The 19702-nt window shown below is 31.8% G+C and overlaps 2 protein-coding genes across 3 annotated transcripts in view; both read left to right on the top strand.

The window, feature by feature from the left end:
- LOC143253212 (proteolipid protein DM beta-like) overlaps positions 1–5744 on the top strand; it is a 32135-nt gene extending 26391 nt beyond the window's left edge. The window contains exon 7 of the mRNA XM_076506677.1: positions 4863–5744. Coding sequence (XP_076362792.1) covers positions 4863–4886 — 24 coding nt within the window. The 3' untranslated portion in view covers positions 4887–5744. The remainder of the gene's footprint in view (positions 1–4862) is intronic.
- The window catches only part of LOC143253210 (uncharacterized), a 95053-nt gene that overhangs the window by 1623 nt on the left and 73728 nt on the right, over positions 1–19702 (top strand). The gene's annotated exons all lie outside the window — the stretch shown is intronic.

The following is a 19702-nucleotide window of genomic DNA, read 5'->3' as shown; positions in this document are numbered from 1 at the left end:
TACATACAACTAATATATATGTGTGTGTATATTTGTTACCTGTATTATCTTGATTGTTATTCTATAAACAAAATACTTTCTATAACATTTTGTGTACATTTCCAAACAGAGCACTTCAAGATACAAATAATTAATTTAGCCATTGTGTTAACGGTATACAGAGAATATTTCCGATGTAATATTTGTTCTTTATTCTATAATACAACAGATAGTATGCTAAAAAATATTGTCAGGTTTTTGAACTAATATTGTTTGATTTATAAATTTGTCATGATTTTAAGTATCGTAAATAGTTATTTTACTTCGAAATTAATGAAAATTATTTTTGCGAGAGCAAGCAACTAGAAATTTCCAAACATGTTGAAAATAATCAACTCCACACTTAGATATACCCCATAATTATGTAATATTTCCAAGTAGGATCATTATACGAAACTAAATAACCCATACCCCCTTGATGTTAATTTAAAATATCTCGCACTGCATTACCCTATTACTTTTTTATTATCGGGAAATGGGTAGAAATGGATTGGTAATTGTTTGTATATATATATAGAGAGAGAGAGACAGAGGGAGTTGTTGTTAATGAAGGAACCGTCTTACACTCCTTCTGTACTACAAGGTTTGCAACAAGAACAGCAATAATTCGGTTTTATCGAATTTATCTTCCTATCATCTCAATCTGACTGTTTTTAATTTTCTTTTTCAATGAACATGACTTTAATGTTGCGCTAGTAAATTTGAAATGTTTTTAAAGTATACAAATTGTTAACATCACAGATCATAACTTTCCTACTTCTTGAGTTCTCGCTGGTTCAGAAGTAAACTTTAAGGTTCAATATGCTAGAATTCAGGGTTTGATCACCGTGATTGTTATACCAAAGATGATCTGTTGTGTATGGCAAAAACAAATCTAGGCTAGATTCGATGAAAGAGTACTGCTCTAGTAGATGTTCTTAGTACATGAAAAAAATCATTTTTCCTTATTGTTAAATAATTTGTCAAGACTAACTCTTTGAATAGTGCTTAAACTTAGTGAAATTGCTACAATTAATTAATATAAAAAATGTACAGACACGTTGTGACAGGTTCGTTGATTATCATGTATCCATTCATTCGCGTCATTAATTAGATGGCAAGGCATTTTATTTTTTAATTCAACATAACATAATCTCCAGAACAGGACTGTCATTCCTCGTGCTTAAACTTTCCGTTCTCTTTAGTAAACAACAATGGTCATCCAATCATAAAATGCAATACAACGATATAAGACATGTTTTTTCTTCACAGTTCTGATGTATTGTCTCTCATTATTTAATGTTGTTGACAGAGAATTTTTATTTACCTTTTTCTACGGTATAAGCATTTGGCTTTCTTTTTTTTTAACGTTGGGTCCAGGTTTCGTCAGGTTCAATATTATATCTACATTTAGTTGGCAAGGCCAAGAAACATATTTCTTCCGGTTCACTGATGATTACATCAGTTCTTGAGGACCAATTTTTTTATTATAAGTAAACCTAGCAAGGTTGTGATCTTCCAGGTCAGTTTGTCTAGTTTTTCGGAAAATAGCTTGTTAAAGAATTTTAACATATGTCAGGCTTTAAGGCTTTGCCTTTAAGAGTCATACATTCGAGCTTTGTTTATGTTTTATTCATTTTTTTGTTTGTTTGTTTATTTTTGATTATAGTTAGAAGAATAATTGTTTACAATGCCATGATTAATTATCTTGATATGATTAGTAGCTGAGAAATGGCTACTAAAATTAAAGTTTCAGTTGTTTTAACACATTCATTCCCACAGAGTTTATTATATTGTGTGCTGTTCCCTTTTGTTGGAAGTAAATAGTTATTGGTGCAAACTTCACCCGAAAGAGCTGCCCCATGAGGTTGCCAGAACATGGAGATCAAAGGATGTTGTTCAGTGAAATCTAAAAAGTGTGGGGAGATCAAGTAACTTGTTATATCATAGTGTCACCAAAGGTTTGATAGTTCCATAGAGTGTCATGTCACCATGAGGCTTATATCCCATATTAGTCCCACTAGAAAGTATGCTGTTGATTGTGATGGATAATTATGGAGTTTGATTATAATATTCATGAACTTCACAGTTATGACTATTTAGATATACTCGTTGATGAAAATGATATTATCAAACTTTAATAAAGAAACTTGTTGCTAATTAAGTTGGATTATTAATTCGACTGATGTATACACGTGTATTTTTATGTTTTAGCAAGTTTATTACAGTTTGAATTATTTTATGTGGTATTCTTCATGGCTTATCCAAGTGAATTAATTTATCGTTATATTTATAGCTCTATTATAGAATTGATTTCATTGTTGAGTTCCATTGCTTCTGATTTAACCTATAAGTCATTAAATTCTGTATATTTTCGATACGAATTATTGTTGTTTTTTTGCAAACAAAAGTTAATTATATGAATCTTTTCAAACCAGAAGCTTTAAAATGAATCGTTTTCAAAACAAAATCGTACTAACTAAATTCAGTGAGCAATTAGCGACGTTTTTGGTTTGTTTTTTTTTTGTATGTGCTCCACTTAGGTTACTTGTTTTATTTATGTATATCTGAAAACTATATAATTTTACCGTAGAACAAGTTTAACCGAAAATATAACGCTTTTTAATTCAGAATATATTTTTATTATATAAATAAAAATAGCTAAATTAAGTTAATAGCAACACTTATATTTTATGTTTTATCAGCTACGTTATGTGATTTGATATCATATATTCTGAATGTTTAAGCACTTACAACCTTCCGTAAAACAAATCAAATTACGAAAGTATAATTTAGAAACAGATTTTTTCGATTACATAAACAAAGTAAAATAAGTATGCAACACGTAATGTTTTATGTTTCACCAAAAGATAATATTTAATCGGGTGTGTGTTTCTTATAGTGAAACCACATAGGGCTATTTGCTGTATCCAGCGAGGGGAACCGAAACTCTCAAGTTTAGCGTTGCAAACTCGAAAACTTAACGCTGTCCCACCTAGGGACGTATAGTTTCATATCACTTATTGGTTACAAGATGCTATGTTTTTTTGTATAGCATTTTTGTTTACATTAAAATATGATCACCAGACCTCTACTAGATTAAGATATCTCATTAGTAAAGAATTTTTGTGTTAAAAATCACGACACAAATGAACAGTTACAAAAATCTTTGATTTTTCAATATAAAAAATTAATAAAATATAATGAATTACTTAAAAATCATTTACAAATAAACATAGATACAAAACTGTAAATGTTTCTGGTCATAATTCAAAATTCATAATATATTCCAGAAACATGGTATCATAAAATTAAGATATCTTCACAAGTTGGTTCAAGTAGTTCATAGTTTAAATATTAGTCTATGTATTTTGGGTGTATGGATATTGCATATCACATTTTATGTTAATCTGCACGGAAAGAATGATTTAAAGAGAAACTCTGAGGTTTACAGAGTAACAATTAAAACCGTTTCATGTTTGCTAAAATTTCAATATAAATAATTTAAACTACTTTAACAAGATTTCGCAGTTGGTTAATGTTTCCTTTGCATAATGGCGGATTATAAAAGCTGCCATTTTCCTTTTATCAATTACCTTCATTTTCTCTGCTGTGATGTAGAAGCGTATAGAAAGATACACACTTGTGCAAATTAATTGAAACAAGACGGAAAATTACGATTTTTTTTCAATTTTTCGCGTGTTATTTCTGAAAATCCAAAAATTACTCACAAATTAGTACATGATATGACCGCCTTTATTTTTCAGAAGATCATTAATCCGCTTTGGCATCGAGTCCACGAGTTGACTGCAATGTTTTCTGATTTTTGGATCGCGGTATTACACCTCAATTATGGTATCAATTAGCTTATCTTTCGTAGTACAGTCTTTTCCCGCGAAGTCTTTCTTTACAAATCGCCCAAAGATTTTCAATAGGATTTAAGTCCGGAGAGTTTTCACGCCAATCCAGCACCTATATTTGCGTTATAGTCATAAAATTCTTCACAAGTGTCGATGTGTGGCACGGAGCCAGATCTTACTGAAAAATGCCAGATTCATCTGGAATTTTTTTTCAATTCTGGAACGATTCATCTTTGCAAAAGTTCGATGTACTGTGGTCCTCGCATTATACCTTCTACGATATGTAAGCCTCCGACGCCGTAGTAGCTGAAAAAGCCCCAAAACATCTTCTTCAAGGGATGTTTTACGAACTTATTGATGTGAGATTCTCGAAGTTTCTCACCTGGAGATCTGCGAACATGCAGACTTCTTTGACCCTGTACGAAGAAATGAGTCTCGTCACTGAATAACACCTTTCTCCATTGTTCTTGCATCCAGTTCTTGTATTTCAGACCCAGTTGATACCGTTTTCTCTTCATTGAGTTGGTAAGAAGTTGTTTTTTGACTGGTCTCCTTACGTCTCAATTTTGAATGACGTAATATTCCTCAAAATTTCGTCATATATCCCCAAAATAGATCGACCGTATTGCAAAACACAGCTAATGGCGCCGCATGTGTGAAAAAATGACTATTAAAGGAAATCAGCGGGTCCAGCGAGCCTACACCGGCCGCCATGCTGAAAATATTGTAAAATGACCATTTGTTTCAATTAACTTGCACAAGGGTGTAGCGTAGATAACGAGCATGCAATTTGTTTAAAGGAACACATCTCAATACTCACGTGTTTTACTACATTGCGGAATCCTAGACTAGAGGTAATCCAAATCCGCTAAAAGTATGTAATAATCAGAGGACATTTTAATCATAAACATAAGTAGAAATTTTTCGAATTATGCTCAAATTTGTGAAGGATCTTCTATGTTTGTTTTTGAATTTCGCACAAAGGTACTCGAGGGCTATCTGTGCTAGCCGTCCCTAATTTAGCAGTGTAAGACTAGACGGAAGGCAGCTTGTCATCACCACCCACCGCCCACTCTTAGGCTACTCTTTTACCAACGAATAGAAGGATTGACCGTAACATTATAACGCCCCTACATAAGGGGCGAGCATGTTTGGAGCGACCGGGATGCGAACTCGCTACCCTCAAATTTGGAGTCGCCGGCCTTAACACGCTTGGCTATGCCGGGCCTGTCGTCTACGTCTAATATTATCTGTAATAACAGCTTATAAAAACAGAAATTAAAATATAAAACAATACGTAGATAAAAACACTTAATGCATCAAACATTTTGTCAGCAACATCAAAATAAATGTACGAAAATGTAATTTATTTATACATTACAAATAATTTGTGATATTTTATTATATATAATAGATATTTGACTGCAGTAATTTAGTTTACAAATTATTAAAAGTACATTTACTTATATAGTTCCTGTTTATCGTTACAAAATAAACATATAAATTTCACGAGTGATTTACCACTTGTACTGCTTATTTCACCGTCTCTCTTATTTTCTCTCATCCACTTACTCAAATACACACACACACCTCTTGTCACACACAAAAAAGTGACATAACTGATTCAACCTTTATACCTTTAATAAACGTTCCATTTTTCTTTGTATCTTTTCCCACAGTTAAATAACTTTCGTTCTCATCTTGCATGTAAGTCCTTTATTCATTTTTTTAGTATTTCAGTTCGTTTTTGATGTCTTCTTTCACACGCACATTTTGATTTTTCGAACAAAGAAAATATTCACCAGTTGAAGTTATTTTTACATGCATGTTATATAATGTTCGAACAAAATAAATCTACTAGTTCACCTTATTGTCTGGTAATTCATTTCCAAAAATTATAACACTAACAAAGAAAATGATGTGCTTAGAACCGAGTATGCAACTTAATTTCCGAAATATAGCTTATTATTTTTAATATTTGATCTCTTAAAGAATGTTAAAAAGTAATTTAACAAAATGGACGTTGAATTATTTATTGATAACAATAGGTTAACTACATACTGCAATGAATAAAAATGGGGAAAGGTCATATACACTTTGTTCGTCTGCCCAGTTAGTTTTATAATAAACGTGAATGAAGGAGGCGATGGAAAACACCAATATCATAAAAGTTATGAAAGAAATATAGAGAATGTCATAATTAATTAGATGTAATTTTATATCATTGTATGTATGCTGATGATACTAATAAATACTAAAAAAGGTGTTTTTTTGATAATCCAGATCTATAATGACAAATATACTGTATAGACATATTATTATTATTTCATATAAAATGTTCTACATTAATTTAATCTTTCAATATAGCGGAATACATTTGTGGCGTTCACTTTCGAGTATTTCATAAGTTGCGAGTGTCATCATCATTTTGTGCATCAGTGAATATTTGAATTTAGTTATATCCGTATACATTTGTTAATATAATTTAGTTTTATATGAGCCTAATTTGATCATTCGCTATCAAAAAAGTAACTTAATAACAACGACTTTCAATAATTTAATGCAGCGTTACCCTATATTTATCACTGCAGCGTCCCATTCAGCAAACAGCGAGCGTTCATGCCCCTTCAAATAAATGTTCAGATAATTAAAATATTTTACAAAAATTAAAATTATAAGAAATAAATTCTTAAGATTTAGTTTTTACAAATATAACTTTAAAGTCCTAAAAACTTTTCATTCTGTCCCCTGCCGCCCCTGCTCTCCTACTATTAAAAATGCCCAGCAGGGGACGGTATCGCCCAGGTTGGGAAACTAGTTTAGTGACACCAGAAGGTTAATTACATATACTGCAATGAATAAAAAAAGGTGAAGGTCACGTGCACTTTGTTCGTCTGTCCAACTATAGTGAATGCATAAGATTTTGTTAGGCTTATACTGTAAATCAAAAGTACAGTAGTATACAATACATCTTTGATGTTAGGCGCTTTTGGAAATCACGGGTTTCCGTAGTATAATATCTTTAGTTGTTCAAATGAAGGGTCATTTGATTGGCATCTTCAAACCAACCAATCTGGAGATCGTATCTTGTATTTTGTTTATGAACATTTATTTTATTTAGGCAATCAATTATATTATTGAACATCATGATAATTTGAGAAGAAACTTTATCATAAAACTCCATAAAATTTATCAAAAGTTTTCACATAGAGAAGATAATAGGTGCTCATTCTGTGAAAAAAATATATACTCAACCGTTTATTTATAATAAAATATTCTCTTCAAGACCCTCAAACCTTGATAAAGAGGATTTTATAATTGTGCATTTTTCTGCTTACCAATGAACGCGTGTAACTGCATATATTACATTTCTAATAAACACCATCATTTACACTAACGTATGATGTTTAAAGATCTTCTTGTGTTCGTTTAGAATGTAAAGTAATATTAATAATAATGTGATCAAACTCGCAATTCAGTTTTATTGACAAAAGGTTTCTATGTGTGTTTGGATTGTTTGGTACAAAATTAGTAATCAATCCAAACAATACATTTATGTGTTTTTATTTTTTCTTACCAATAAAAGATGCCCATGAAACAGCTATATTGATTTATGAACTAAAAAAAAACGTATTTTCATTACAATACGTTTCTTCTGTTTGCTCAATGACTTTATGCTGTTGACAAACAGATCTTTTTTTAAACCGTCTCGAAATCCAGGAGAGATGGCCACAATAACTCATGATTAGTTTCACTGTTTTAGAGCGAGGCCACAGATGGCTATATGCCGGAGTATTTTATTCAAATGATACAGTTTATTGTTTAACATAAGAAGCTAATAAAGGGAGTGCAGAAACATTATGCAAACCACTAACTTTAGCATTCACATCATGACAAGACAACCACCGAGTTTCACTCAACTTACTACTAACTGCACTTGTCCATTTAGTGAATAAAGATTTCTATGTTCTAATCAGTTTCTTAACAGACCTTTTTTATTCTAAATATATTATATATGTATATATGAATCCTTTAAATTATGTAAATAAAATTAAGAGTAAAAACCTTTAAAAGCTATAATTAAAAGTGACTTGAATGTTGGCGATTAAGTGCTGAATGTTGAATGGTATTTAATAAGAATATACAGGGTGTCCCAAAATAACGTTTACACTCTTTCGATCATTATAACTTGCCTTGTTTATCGATTTTAACAATGAAACAATGATATATTTAAAGATTTAATACTGAAATCAAAAGAAAAAATAACAAATAAAATTCTTCCCAAGGAAAACTCTCCTTGGTTGAAATTGTAAAATGTCACAATTTGCATGCTTCACTTCAGGTGTTCAAACTGAAATCCGTTCTGCTCCAGACACATCTCATAACAGAAAGAAATGGAAGTGCACACATCAAACACCATCTCATCTGGTATTAAAGCACATTGTTCTCCAATTGCAACTCTCAATTCGTCAATTGTTACCCTTTTTGTGCTGTAAACTTTGTCTTTCAGAAACCCCTACAAAAAGAAATCCGTGGGTGTCAAATCTAGTGATCTAGTAGGAAATTCTACACTTCCTCTTCGTCCAATCCATCTTTCTGGCATAGATGCATCCAGATAAGCTCTCACGTCGCGATGAAAGTGGGGAGGAGCGCCATCCTGCTGGAAGAAACATTCTTCTTCCCCAAATTGTTCTTGGATGCGTGGCATGGCAAGCTCTTGTAACATGTTGAGATAATTCAATTCTGTTACGGTGTCTTGGAAAAAGAATGGTCCGATGAGTCCCCTAGTGGACAGACCACACCACACAGTCACTCCAGGCAAATTCAAGTGATGTTCCTCTGTAACATGTGGATTTTCTGTTGCCCAGTAGGTGCAGTTGTGTCGATTTATTGAGCCATTCAGCTTAAACGTTGCTTCGTCACTCCAAACAATTTTGAGTAGAAATTCATCATCGCAAGATACCATTCATAGAACTCAACCCTTCGATCAGGGTCATCTTCATTCAGAGCGTGAAAAAGCGATGGGATGAAACTTTTGAATTGGGAACGCTTCAAAATGCGATGAACGCTGGATTTAGGGATACCTGTTTCACGAGACAGTTGGCGCACTGATTTTCTTGGAGAATTCAGAACATTATCAGTGACCTCTTGCTCTCTTGTTGGGCTTGTTGATGATCTTTTTCGACGCGGAACGACCCTTTCTGGTGGAGAGTTCCGTGTTCATCAAACTTGGCGATGATGCGTGAGATGCTGGGGCGAGATGGCGCATCCATATAAAACTTTCTAGTAAAACGTCTTTGCACTTCAGCTTTGTTTTCGACTTTCCAAAAAGTTTTGAGAATGAATATTTTGTGCTCGATTGTAAGCTGATTATCCGCCATCCTTGGACACAAGTCAAATCTGAAACAAAAGAAACGATTTATTAGCTATACACAGTCAAAGAGTGTAAACGTTATTTTGGGACACCCTGTAGTTTTAACTTATGACTAAGCATGAAAATAGCGAACAAGTGAAAGAAAACAAAAATATATCACATAGCTTATACAACTTGCCTTTTAAGAACATTTTGTGCTAGAAAGCGTACCTACTGGCATGGCATAATGGATTAGAGGATACAGATTTGTGTCCTGTTGCTGTTAGGGCCACAGATGCGCTATAAGAGTAACGGTCAAATCCTAATATTTGCCAAACAAAATTACTTAAAGAGTGGCAGTGGGTGTTATTAACTAACTACCTTTCCTTTAGTTTATGGGCAATTATGGGGAAATAGACCTTTTGTACTTGGCGAGGAATTACGAAGAGAAGGAGTGCAGATCAGACTTTCAGGAGGAAGAGATCAAGTGCACCTGATCCTCCTGAGTATACATAAATACCCAAACAACGATAAAGAAATCAGGCTTTCAATAAAACAACGATTTAATGGAATCTAGGAAAGAAAAGAAGAAAACGTTATATTACATTTTCCTGATTCGTTATTATTGTTGTACGTATAATGCACTGTATTTGAAAATTTACATTTGTATTTACTTACTTTTTACTCAAAAACGGATTAAACGTATACTACTTTTATTATGTGATTTAAAAAAAAATTGTACTATCCCATGAACCGAACTACATAAAAAAGGAAGGGACAAAAGTGATTAATATTGAGAAAGGAGATGTGTCTTAGTTTTAGTTAAGCACAATATCTAAGTAATAACTTATCTGTGTTTTCCCCACTACGGGTATCGAAACTGTATTTGTAGAGTCGGAAGAGAAAAGATTTATCGCTGAGCCAATGGAGAACAACAAATTACATCTTAATTATAAAAAGTTCTATTCAGTCAAGAGCGCGTGGACCTATAGAGATATAAGAAGGTAAAGAGCCATTAGCATTAATAAAAAAAAAATGTTCGTGCAGTCAAATTATAGACCTCCCCAATATGACTCATATAATGTTAATGCTTAGTTTTCAAAAACAATTTCTCTGTAGATTTTTGCTTGGTGTTGCGTCCTTTAGAAAAGTGTTAGAAGTAATCCATGTAATCAATTAAACGTAATAATTATTTATTTTCTTCTGATTGAAGAGCTAGGTGTAAATATAACACAGAATTAACTTTTGAGCTATGACAGTATTTGTATATACTTACGTATCTTAATAAAATTTGAAATTAAATTGTGTTCCTCTCGCTAACTGAACAAGCAGTGCCAAACACTAACTGTAAGGTGTGTTGGAACCTATGTTTTCTGTAGTTTAAATATTATACAATCTTAAACTTTCATTATGACAAGATGATCAAACTTATACCAAATAGAGCTAGTAGTTTGTTTAAATTACACCCATTCCATACCGAAGGTTTTGCTGTCAAATTAAGAGACAGATTTTGATTAATTTCTAAATTAATATCGGCTTTGCAGTCACATGACTATAAAGAGCCAATTTCGAGGTTTTAAATGATGTCTAATGTCGGTATAAAATTTTAAAGCTGTGTGTCTAATTTTAAAGCCTGCTGTTGGGCAATGTAAAAGTACACTTTCCTTTTAGGTCGATGCAGCCAGTTTTATTAAAGTTTCATCTTGCACGTCCTACAAGTATGACAGTTTTTAAAGTATATAAGCTTAAAAGAACATCGATATAATACTACTTGTTTTCTTCTGTATCATGTCAGTCTTAGTTTGCCCTATAGAGATTATTGCTAAAATGTTAAGTAACATCTGCTTAAAGAAACAAGCAATGTACACTCGAAGATAGAAAAGACAGTTAGTTCAAAGTTTTATCATTTTCTGCATTTTCAAGAGGGGGTCACTTCTGTATCAACGATTCATCCAGCTCTTGTATCATTTTGTCGATTTGTGCTTCCACTTTCTAGAGCATGGTTGTTCTTTTCAATTACAATGTTTCTCGTACAACTCTGTCACTATTTCGCATAATCGTGACTAATCGTTGCTTATTAATATCATCATCGTTTGAAGAGAAAGCTTAAAATAAATTACATATGTTATGTCAAAATATTGAAATCTGTTAAACAATATTTATTTTAAAACAATAGATACATGTGTAGAAAACATAACATTTTTATTAATGTGCATATAATTAGAGAATTTTTCTTAATATATAAAGTCCTCTTGGCAGGGGTATGCTGTTGATTGCCATTCTCTTTCCCTGACCAGTAGTTCAACATATGGAATTGACTACATGAGTGCTGGCAGTCTGTAACATGGATGTTTAGCTCTCGTGGGTAAAAGATGCCTCTCTGGTTGAAAATACTAATACCAATGCCTTTTTTAATAAATAAAAATACACTGATACATCATATATGATATAAATCATAATACTAAATACTTTCTTGTAGACATTCATTGGCTTAGTGGTGTGTGTGTTTGTGTGTGTTTTTTCTGATTGCAAAGCCACATCGGGCTATCTGCTGAGCCCATCGAGGAGAATCGAATCCATGATTTTAGCGTTGTAAATCCGTAGAGATACCGCTATACTAGCGGAGGGTAGCTCAATGGTAAGAATGTTCACTTGTAACACTGCAAAATTAGGTTTCGATACCCCTAGTTAAACAGCACACAATTTTATACTGATAGTATAAAAGTATAACCTCTAGTTTAGATACTTGCCGATGTTTTTATAAATAATAAATCAATTTTCACTCTTATAAATTTTTCAAGAGAATAATTTTTAGGGACATAAGTCTAACGAATATGCGAGTTTTCACAATTATAATTTGTATTTTTTGATGAAATTTATAACCAGCAGAAATTGGAGTCATTCACCTTTTTGCTGACAATCTAGCAAGTGTTAAAATGGAAATGCGTCATAATAAAATAAAAAGGATATTACAGCTCAAATTTAATAATTATGTTTTCTTCAGTATTAAGTTAAATTAATTATTCATTGTGTCTGTTATATTTCATCCCTTTTCCACGCTCACCATTTTCAATTCTATTTTAATACACTATGTTTATAAAGTTTTGTTAAATTTACAAGTTGTATTCAGCCCGTCTTTATTTATGTTCTACTGAAGGTTGCACATACTTGAGTTTGTGTTTCTTAATCAATCAAATGTTTTCATACATGAGCTGACATATATTTTGTAACTGGGTTTCCTTTAGATTTTAGAGCACACAAAATAACAACGAGTGTTTATCAAAAAAAATCCTGCTGTTTTCACATAAGTTTCAACACTGTTTAACCAATATATCAACCAAACTTAATTCAAATAAGCTCATTATCATACTTAGATATATGATCTGTATATATCCCAGAAAGAAATAGTTTAGTTATTACGTAAAAAGGATGAGAAAATTTACATAAATGCATAAGAACAAGGACTAAAAAAACTACTAGTTGTATACTGCTGCCAAAAATGACCAATTATATACTTACGCTTCCGAGACACATAAAAATACTAATTAGCTCTACAGTGATACGTTTGCGGGCTTGTACTGATATAAACAGGTTTTTAGGTACCTGTGGTGGGCAGAGCACAGATAGCTGTTTGTGTAGTTTTGTGTGTAGTAACAAACAATCCCCCATTGGCACAGTGGTATATCTGCAGACTTACACACTACAAACCGGGTTTCGATACCCGTGGTGGGCAGAGCACAGACAGCCCATTGCGTAGCTTTGTGCTTAATTCTAAACTAATGAACAAAAACAACAACAAATGATAATCAAACAAATTCAACATTCAAAAATAAATATTTATATTTCAGAACGGCTGATAAGAGTATTCCCACTTTTAATAATAAAGCAGATAGCCCATTGCGTAGCTTTGTTCTTAATTCTAAACTAATAAACAAAAACAACAACAAATGATAATCAAACAAATTTAACATTCAAAAAATAAATATTTATATTTCAGAACGGCTGATAAGAGTATTACCACTTTTAATAATAAAGCAGAGAACAACGTTTTGATCTTTCTAGGTCATCTTCAGGTTAATAAAAGGATGACCTAGGAAGGTCGAAACGTTGTTCTCTGCTTTATTAGTAAAAGTGTTAATACCCATACCAGCAGTTCTGAGATAAACTTTTATTTCAAGTGGGTTTCTTGTCATTAAGAAAAATAACCATTGGAAATGTATGTTAACAATAGCTAATTTTATACACGTATTTGATTCATAGCAATTTTATACGGTGAAATGTTTATTACTCACTACTAACAATTATTACAATAATAATATCGAATATCTGTAGGCAAACATGTCATTTGGAATCGAGGAACTAACATTACTTTGCAGATATTTAATAAAACGTAGACTTATGTAAACAACTGACAAACTTTGGGAAAGGATTACCACGTGTTTATCAGTTCTCTTTACTTCTTACATTAAGCAAAAGCTTCATAATCAAGGTGTTTTCATAAATCTGAAATATTTATCTTTCAATTTTTTGTTGGCAAATACAAACCTACACAGGAGATTGTGTTCTCTTCGTAAAATGAAAGAGGGTTTAAATTTGATGATGCCATATAATCAATCACGAGCATGATGTTCATGTATGTGCAAACCTCGAGCCTGAACAAATACTTTTCCACTCTTCATGACGAATTCAAACACAACCGGGTCTTATAATATTCTTATTATTAATATTCACAATTTTGTGGCAAAACTCTGACATTTTAACTGTAGCCGGATTTATTAGTTTAAATATGATTTGATAAAACGTTAATTTTATGTCGTATAATTAATGTCATTTATAGTTACTGTCTTGTTGGTAAGGAACGCCTTTCTTTGCTGGTACAGCAATGATTTGAATCATTGAAAGGGAAAAGAAAGGTTATTTGGTTTAGACGATGAACATTTTAAATATATCTTTCCTTACAGCGATTTTACTCATTTCTTTGTAGTTTCATGCGTTGGATCAATCGTTCAGGAAATTTTATGTCAAATTATGTCATGCATTTCTTCGTTAAGTATTTCATGTAAATGTTCATGCATTACTACATGAATCTATATTAGAATCTGACTAGAGCTAGAAAAATATTTAATTGTGTGTTTTGAAAAGTAGTCATTCCAGCAAAAGAACATCAATTACCTACTGGGAGAATTTTTATTCATTTCCAGTTATAAATTCATTCATTGGTATTGCATGAATTAACTAAAGAATTACTTAATGCGTCCATAACTAACAATTTCACGATATAAGAATTCACAATTACGTTTCAATAATTTTCTAATTCTTAACTTAGAATTGTGAGAAAAAGGGATAGAAAGCAATCTCTGTTACGAACCCATAGTGACTTCACAATTGTTACCAGTTTCAATACAACTCATTTTTTAATTCTATAAAGCTTGGTCCTTCGGTGGGTCATCAGTAAGTTTACGGATATTGAAAAATCCGAGGATTAATTTTCCGCGATGGTCAGAGCGCAAATAATCCATTATGTAGCTCTTGGCTAACAACAACAAACTATGCAATATACTTTAGATCAACATTGGCCTTAATGGCTATTTGTAAATTTTCTGGAGTCTTATTCAGTTTCAAGGTATTTCAGGCAAGAAATTGAAGTAAGTGATTATGATTATGTTGTGCTAACAGTAAAGACGTAATAAAGAATGAATTTTATATATTGGATGTTCGACCTTTCTCTGAGGCATTTGCATGCATATAAATGCTCTTGGAAAGCAAGAAGTTTCAAACAAACATGATCTAGAGATAGTAACAGTTCCTGATCTATATCGGACATAATAAAAAGTGTATGAACATGTTGAGATACATACATATGCATAAGTTAATTTGTTAATTTGAATTTTGTGCAAAGATACTCGAGAGTTATCTGCGCTAGCCGTCCCTACTTTAGCAGTGTAAGACTAGAGGGGAGGCAGCTAGTCATCACCACCTACCGCCAACTCTTGGGTTACTGTTTTACCAACGAATAGTGCATTGACTGTTACATTATAATGCCACCACGGCTGAAAGGGCGAGCATGTTTGGTGCGATCGGGATTCGAACCCGCGACCCTCGGATTACGAGTCGAATGCCTTAACACACTTGGCCATGTCGGGCCCATATGCATAAGTAAGACATTATTTCATTGAAAATAATGCGGTATTAGAAATATATGTTCACTGGTTGAAAAAGTGCAACAGCGTTCCATTCGTCACCAATTCATCTTGGCAAGCTTGAATCATAATATTCAGCGACTGCTAATTATATCTTCTATGCAAATTAACAATTTTGTTCATAACCCTTTTTCTTAGGCGTTCATAATTTGATGGAGTTTAAGTAATCAATTTCAGAAGGACGAGATGCTAAAACTAAAATTATTATCAAGGACATTCTAGTATTTCACTACAGTTGCATTTGCTATCTGAAAGTGTTAGTTGTCTTTCTCTCCTTAATTATCTGTAATAATAAAAGTGCGTATCTGTTTGTATGTGTGTCCGCCATAGCTTCATGAATAAAGAACCCAGAAACCTGAAATTTTGCATCCATACTAAGTAGACCCTGAGGATGTGCTCTTGAATATTTTTATTTTTCTTATCCGCGTACGTGTGCGCATGCGCATCTTCATAGAAATGAAGTGGTTCATTGTATCACAAGCAAAACACACGAACAGATTGGCATGTTATTTATAGATAGATCATTGCCAGAAGAAGCATAATAAAACATACATACACAAAGCATACACCTAACAAAACGTTTATAATGTTTATAAACTTCATTAAATCTCGATATACTAATTTCAAATATTTTATAACAATATTCTATTGTTATAGAAGTCTATTCTAGTGACATTAGTGCAATTAAGGTAAAAATAATTTAATAAATAATATTTTTAATCTTAAGAAAATCCATTAACCATTTCAACTAAAATTTCTAGATAAATCAATGTAAATATCGTATATCTTATGAGCATTATAGACTAGCCTCATACAATTGTCAAAATATATTAATATGTCATAACAAAACACCCACCTTCATTTTACGACACATGATAAGGTTAGTGTTTTGTTATGACATATTCATATATATTTTGATAATTATATACCGCTAGTCTGCAGTGTTCTTAAGATATACGCGTATGCCCTTCAGAGACACAGTGGAATGTTTTCGGACTTAAAACGCTGGAAATAGAGTTTCGTTATCCGTGATGGGTAGACCATAGATAACCCATTGCGTTGCTTATACTACAAACATATGCGTATATGCATTGCTTCCGTTTTTAATATTAAGTCTCATATTTTTTAGTTTTGTTTTTTTAATTTGGGTTAGTGTATTTATTACTGTTATAGGTAATCGAAAACTGGATTTTAACGTCGTTGGTAACTTCCTGTTGACACCCATGGTGACTTGACAAGAAATAATAATTACCTAAAATAAAAACATTTATACTATATCAGATTCATTATACAAAACAGTTCATGATAATTTCATTTTTGAAAATAACTTAGTGAATGTTATATACAGAAATAAAAAGAATTAATAACGTTTGGAAAAACGTAACTTCTGAAAAGTCGCGGTGAAACTTTGTATTATTTTACTAAACAATATTAAGATAAGATAAGGTAAGAATTTTAGCCTTGAATTTTCCCATTCATACGTTAAAACCACAAAAAACTGTTATCTGGGTTTTGGAAAGCTATTAAAGATTTTATCAAATTTTCAACTTGATACAGTCTGTAATTTATAAAATACAGTTTACTCTGGAAAATCTTGCAACAAACTACAGTTACATCTAAAACTGTATTCTTAGTATACAGAACGTAATTGCTATTAATAAAGCAAAGTATGTTTCTAAAGTATTCAACTATGTTTTGTGACAATTGACAGTTAAATTAATTTGTTTTTTGGGTTTTACGTCAAAGCGTTGTGCCTCTATAATTCTACATCTACAAGATATCAGAATACAATAGTAATGGTATCGTTTAGAATATAACGCATCATTTGTAAATATTAATGAAAATCAATGATGCTCGTTCCTACCTACACTTTTAAAATACATTTTTATTGTGAAATGACCCTATGGTCGAAATATTGCATAATAAAAGCATTTAGATTAGTTATTATTTTATATTATTTTTTACAATAACTCTTAGAAGTAAAAGTGGTATCATCTATTAAGGATAGAATATTATTCATAAGGTATGAATGTTTATTTCTGCAGTTATAATTTTTTTTTAACAAAATAATAATTTTGGAATGATTTATTCCAATATTTTTCTGTAAGAACCTTGTAATCAGGTCAAGAACATGTTTGATGCTACGTTTCATTTTTCAAATTGGTAATGCTTGACCCAAGAAAGCAGAATAACCAAAGTATATCATACGGATTCGAAACAGAACGAGAGAAATATGAGACATCATATGCTCCAGTAAATACGTATGAAGCCGATGCATTCAGTATCTAGGCTGTGATGAATGTAAAGTAATTCGTAGTAATAATTTTGTCCCTCCAATCTAAAGTATGACATCTTAGTTTACCATTTATATATATATTTCTGGTTTTAATACAAACCATAGAGGAACACAACTTTTAGAAACATGACGTTTTATTTAGCACTTGTAAAAAAATGCAATTTGAAGTGAAATTACACGAAGGTTTAAATATATATTATGTTAATCTTAAAGAACGGTATATGATTAGCAAATCCTCCTTAGGTTCATCGTAGATTTTTCGATAAGTATGCTTAGTTCTAGTTTCTGTAAAATATAACTGATTTTTATAATGACAAAGAATTATTTTATGTTCTTTTTACAAATAACATATTTATAGTATAGATAGTATTCGGAATTTGCGCCATGGCTACTTTACGTATTGTGCCAAAATATTATTTACAACATTATTTCTTTAGTTTCGCGCAAAGCTACACAAGCGCTATCTGTGCTAGCCGTCCCTAATTTTGCAGTGTAAGACTAGAGGGAAGGCAGCTTGTCATCAATTCCCACCTCCAACTCTTGAGATACTCTTTTACCAACGAATATTAGGATTGACCGCCACATTATAACGCCCCAACGGTTAAAAGAGCGATCATATTTGGTGCGACGGAGATTCGAACCCGCGATAACGGATAACGAGTCGAACGCCTTAACCCACCTGGCCATGACGGGCCACAACAGTATTTCAAAATTTACAAGTGGAAGGTCAAATCTACAGAAATCGCAAATTAATTATATATATTTTATGATCGACATAAAAAAAAGAAGTGCATAGAAACTGAATTGGAATAATTTTCTATAGTTTCTTGAAATTTCCACAATCAGAGTTTTAATAACCAATATTTTAGACTTGTACAGCCCTATTTCTGATTAAAATTTTTCCGGAAATGCATATCTCACTGAGTGAGTGTTTTTCTTATGGCAAAGTCACATTGAGCTATTTACGGAATCTACCGAAGGGAATCAAACCCCTCATGTTAACCTTGTAAATCCGTAGACTTACTGCTGTATCAGCGGGAGACATCTCAAATAGTTGTTAGTGAAATACATGATTGTTTTATGTTGTGTGAACATTTTAATTTAAACACATATTATCTAAATGGGTTACGAATCCTGTTCCGAATGTACTGTGATAAAGAATAAAAATGAGAAAACTGAGAAGCACATTCAAAAAATGTAATTGAACTACACGGCATTTTCAATGTAATCTAATTTATTAGGAATCCATTTATTTTATTAATTATGTGACAAGAAAATAGAAATAAGACTTTTTCAAGTATTTAACTAAGATGGTTGTGAATATATATTTGACAGAAGGTTTTTTTTGTAATACAGACATACACATCAAAATAGTAATAGAAAAGAAGTATTGATTTTTTTGTAGTTATTAAGTAAAAATACTGACAATTTGACTTTAAACTATGAGTTGAAACACATTACTTATATTGTTAATGCTATAAACACAACATCTAATGAAATTAAGCGTATTTGCACCTTCATTATGAACATGCACTTTAACTGAAATATCCATTTATGTATTATAATATTTAAATCTATGTAAAAAATTATTATTTTAATAAGAATTATTATTAATTCTTATTTTGTACATTTTTCTTTATAACCAAATTTCTGCCGTAACTATGTTATTGTTGATGATGTATAGGGTCTTTCCTTCAACACTGAACATTTCTCTGGACATCAAATGTATAAAAAAGTAAAAGTCCATGCTGTTACAATATGCTTTCGTCTTGATTTTTTTTTATTAAAGAAAAGGTTAATCATATCCTAGCGATTAGCATATTATATCTGTCTAGATTCGTGTTTCGCGACTTTTTTTCACAAAAATACACTTGGGGCCTTGGTTGTATGTTTTGCTTGCTTTTGAATTTATATATACTGTAAAAGTTAACAGCTTTCTGAACATTTTTATTTTCTAGAGTTTGAAAATTATTTT

This window comes from Tachypleus tridentatus, chromosome 6, assembly GCF_004210375.1.
Source record: "Tachypleus tridentatus isolate NWPU-2018 chromosome 6, ASM421037v1, whole genome shotgun sequence".
NCBI lineage: Eukaryota > Metazoa > Arthropoda > Merostomata > Xiphosura > Limulidae > Tachypleus > Tachypleus tridentatus.
This window is presented reverse-complemented; position numbering and strand designations above follow the sequence as displayed.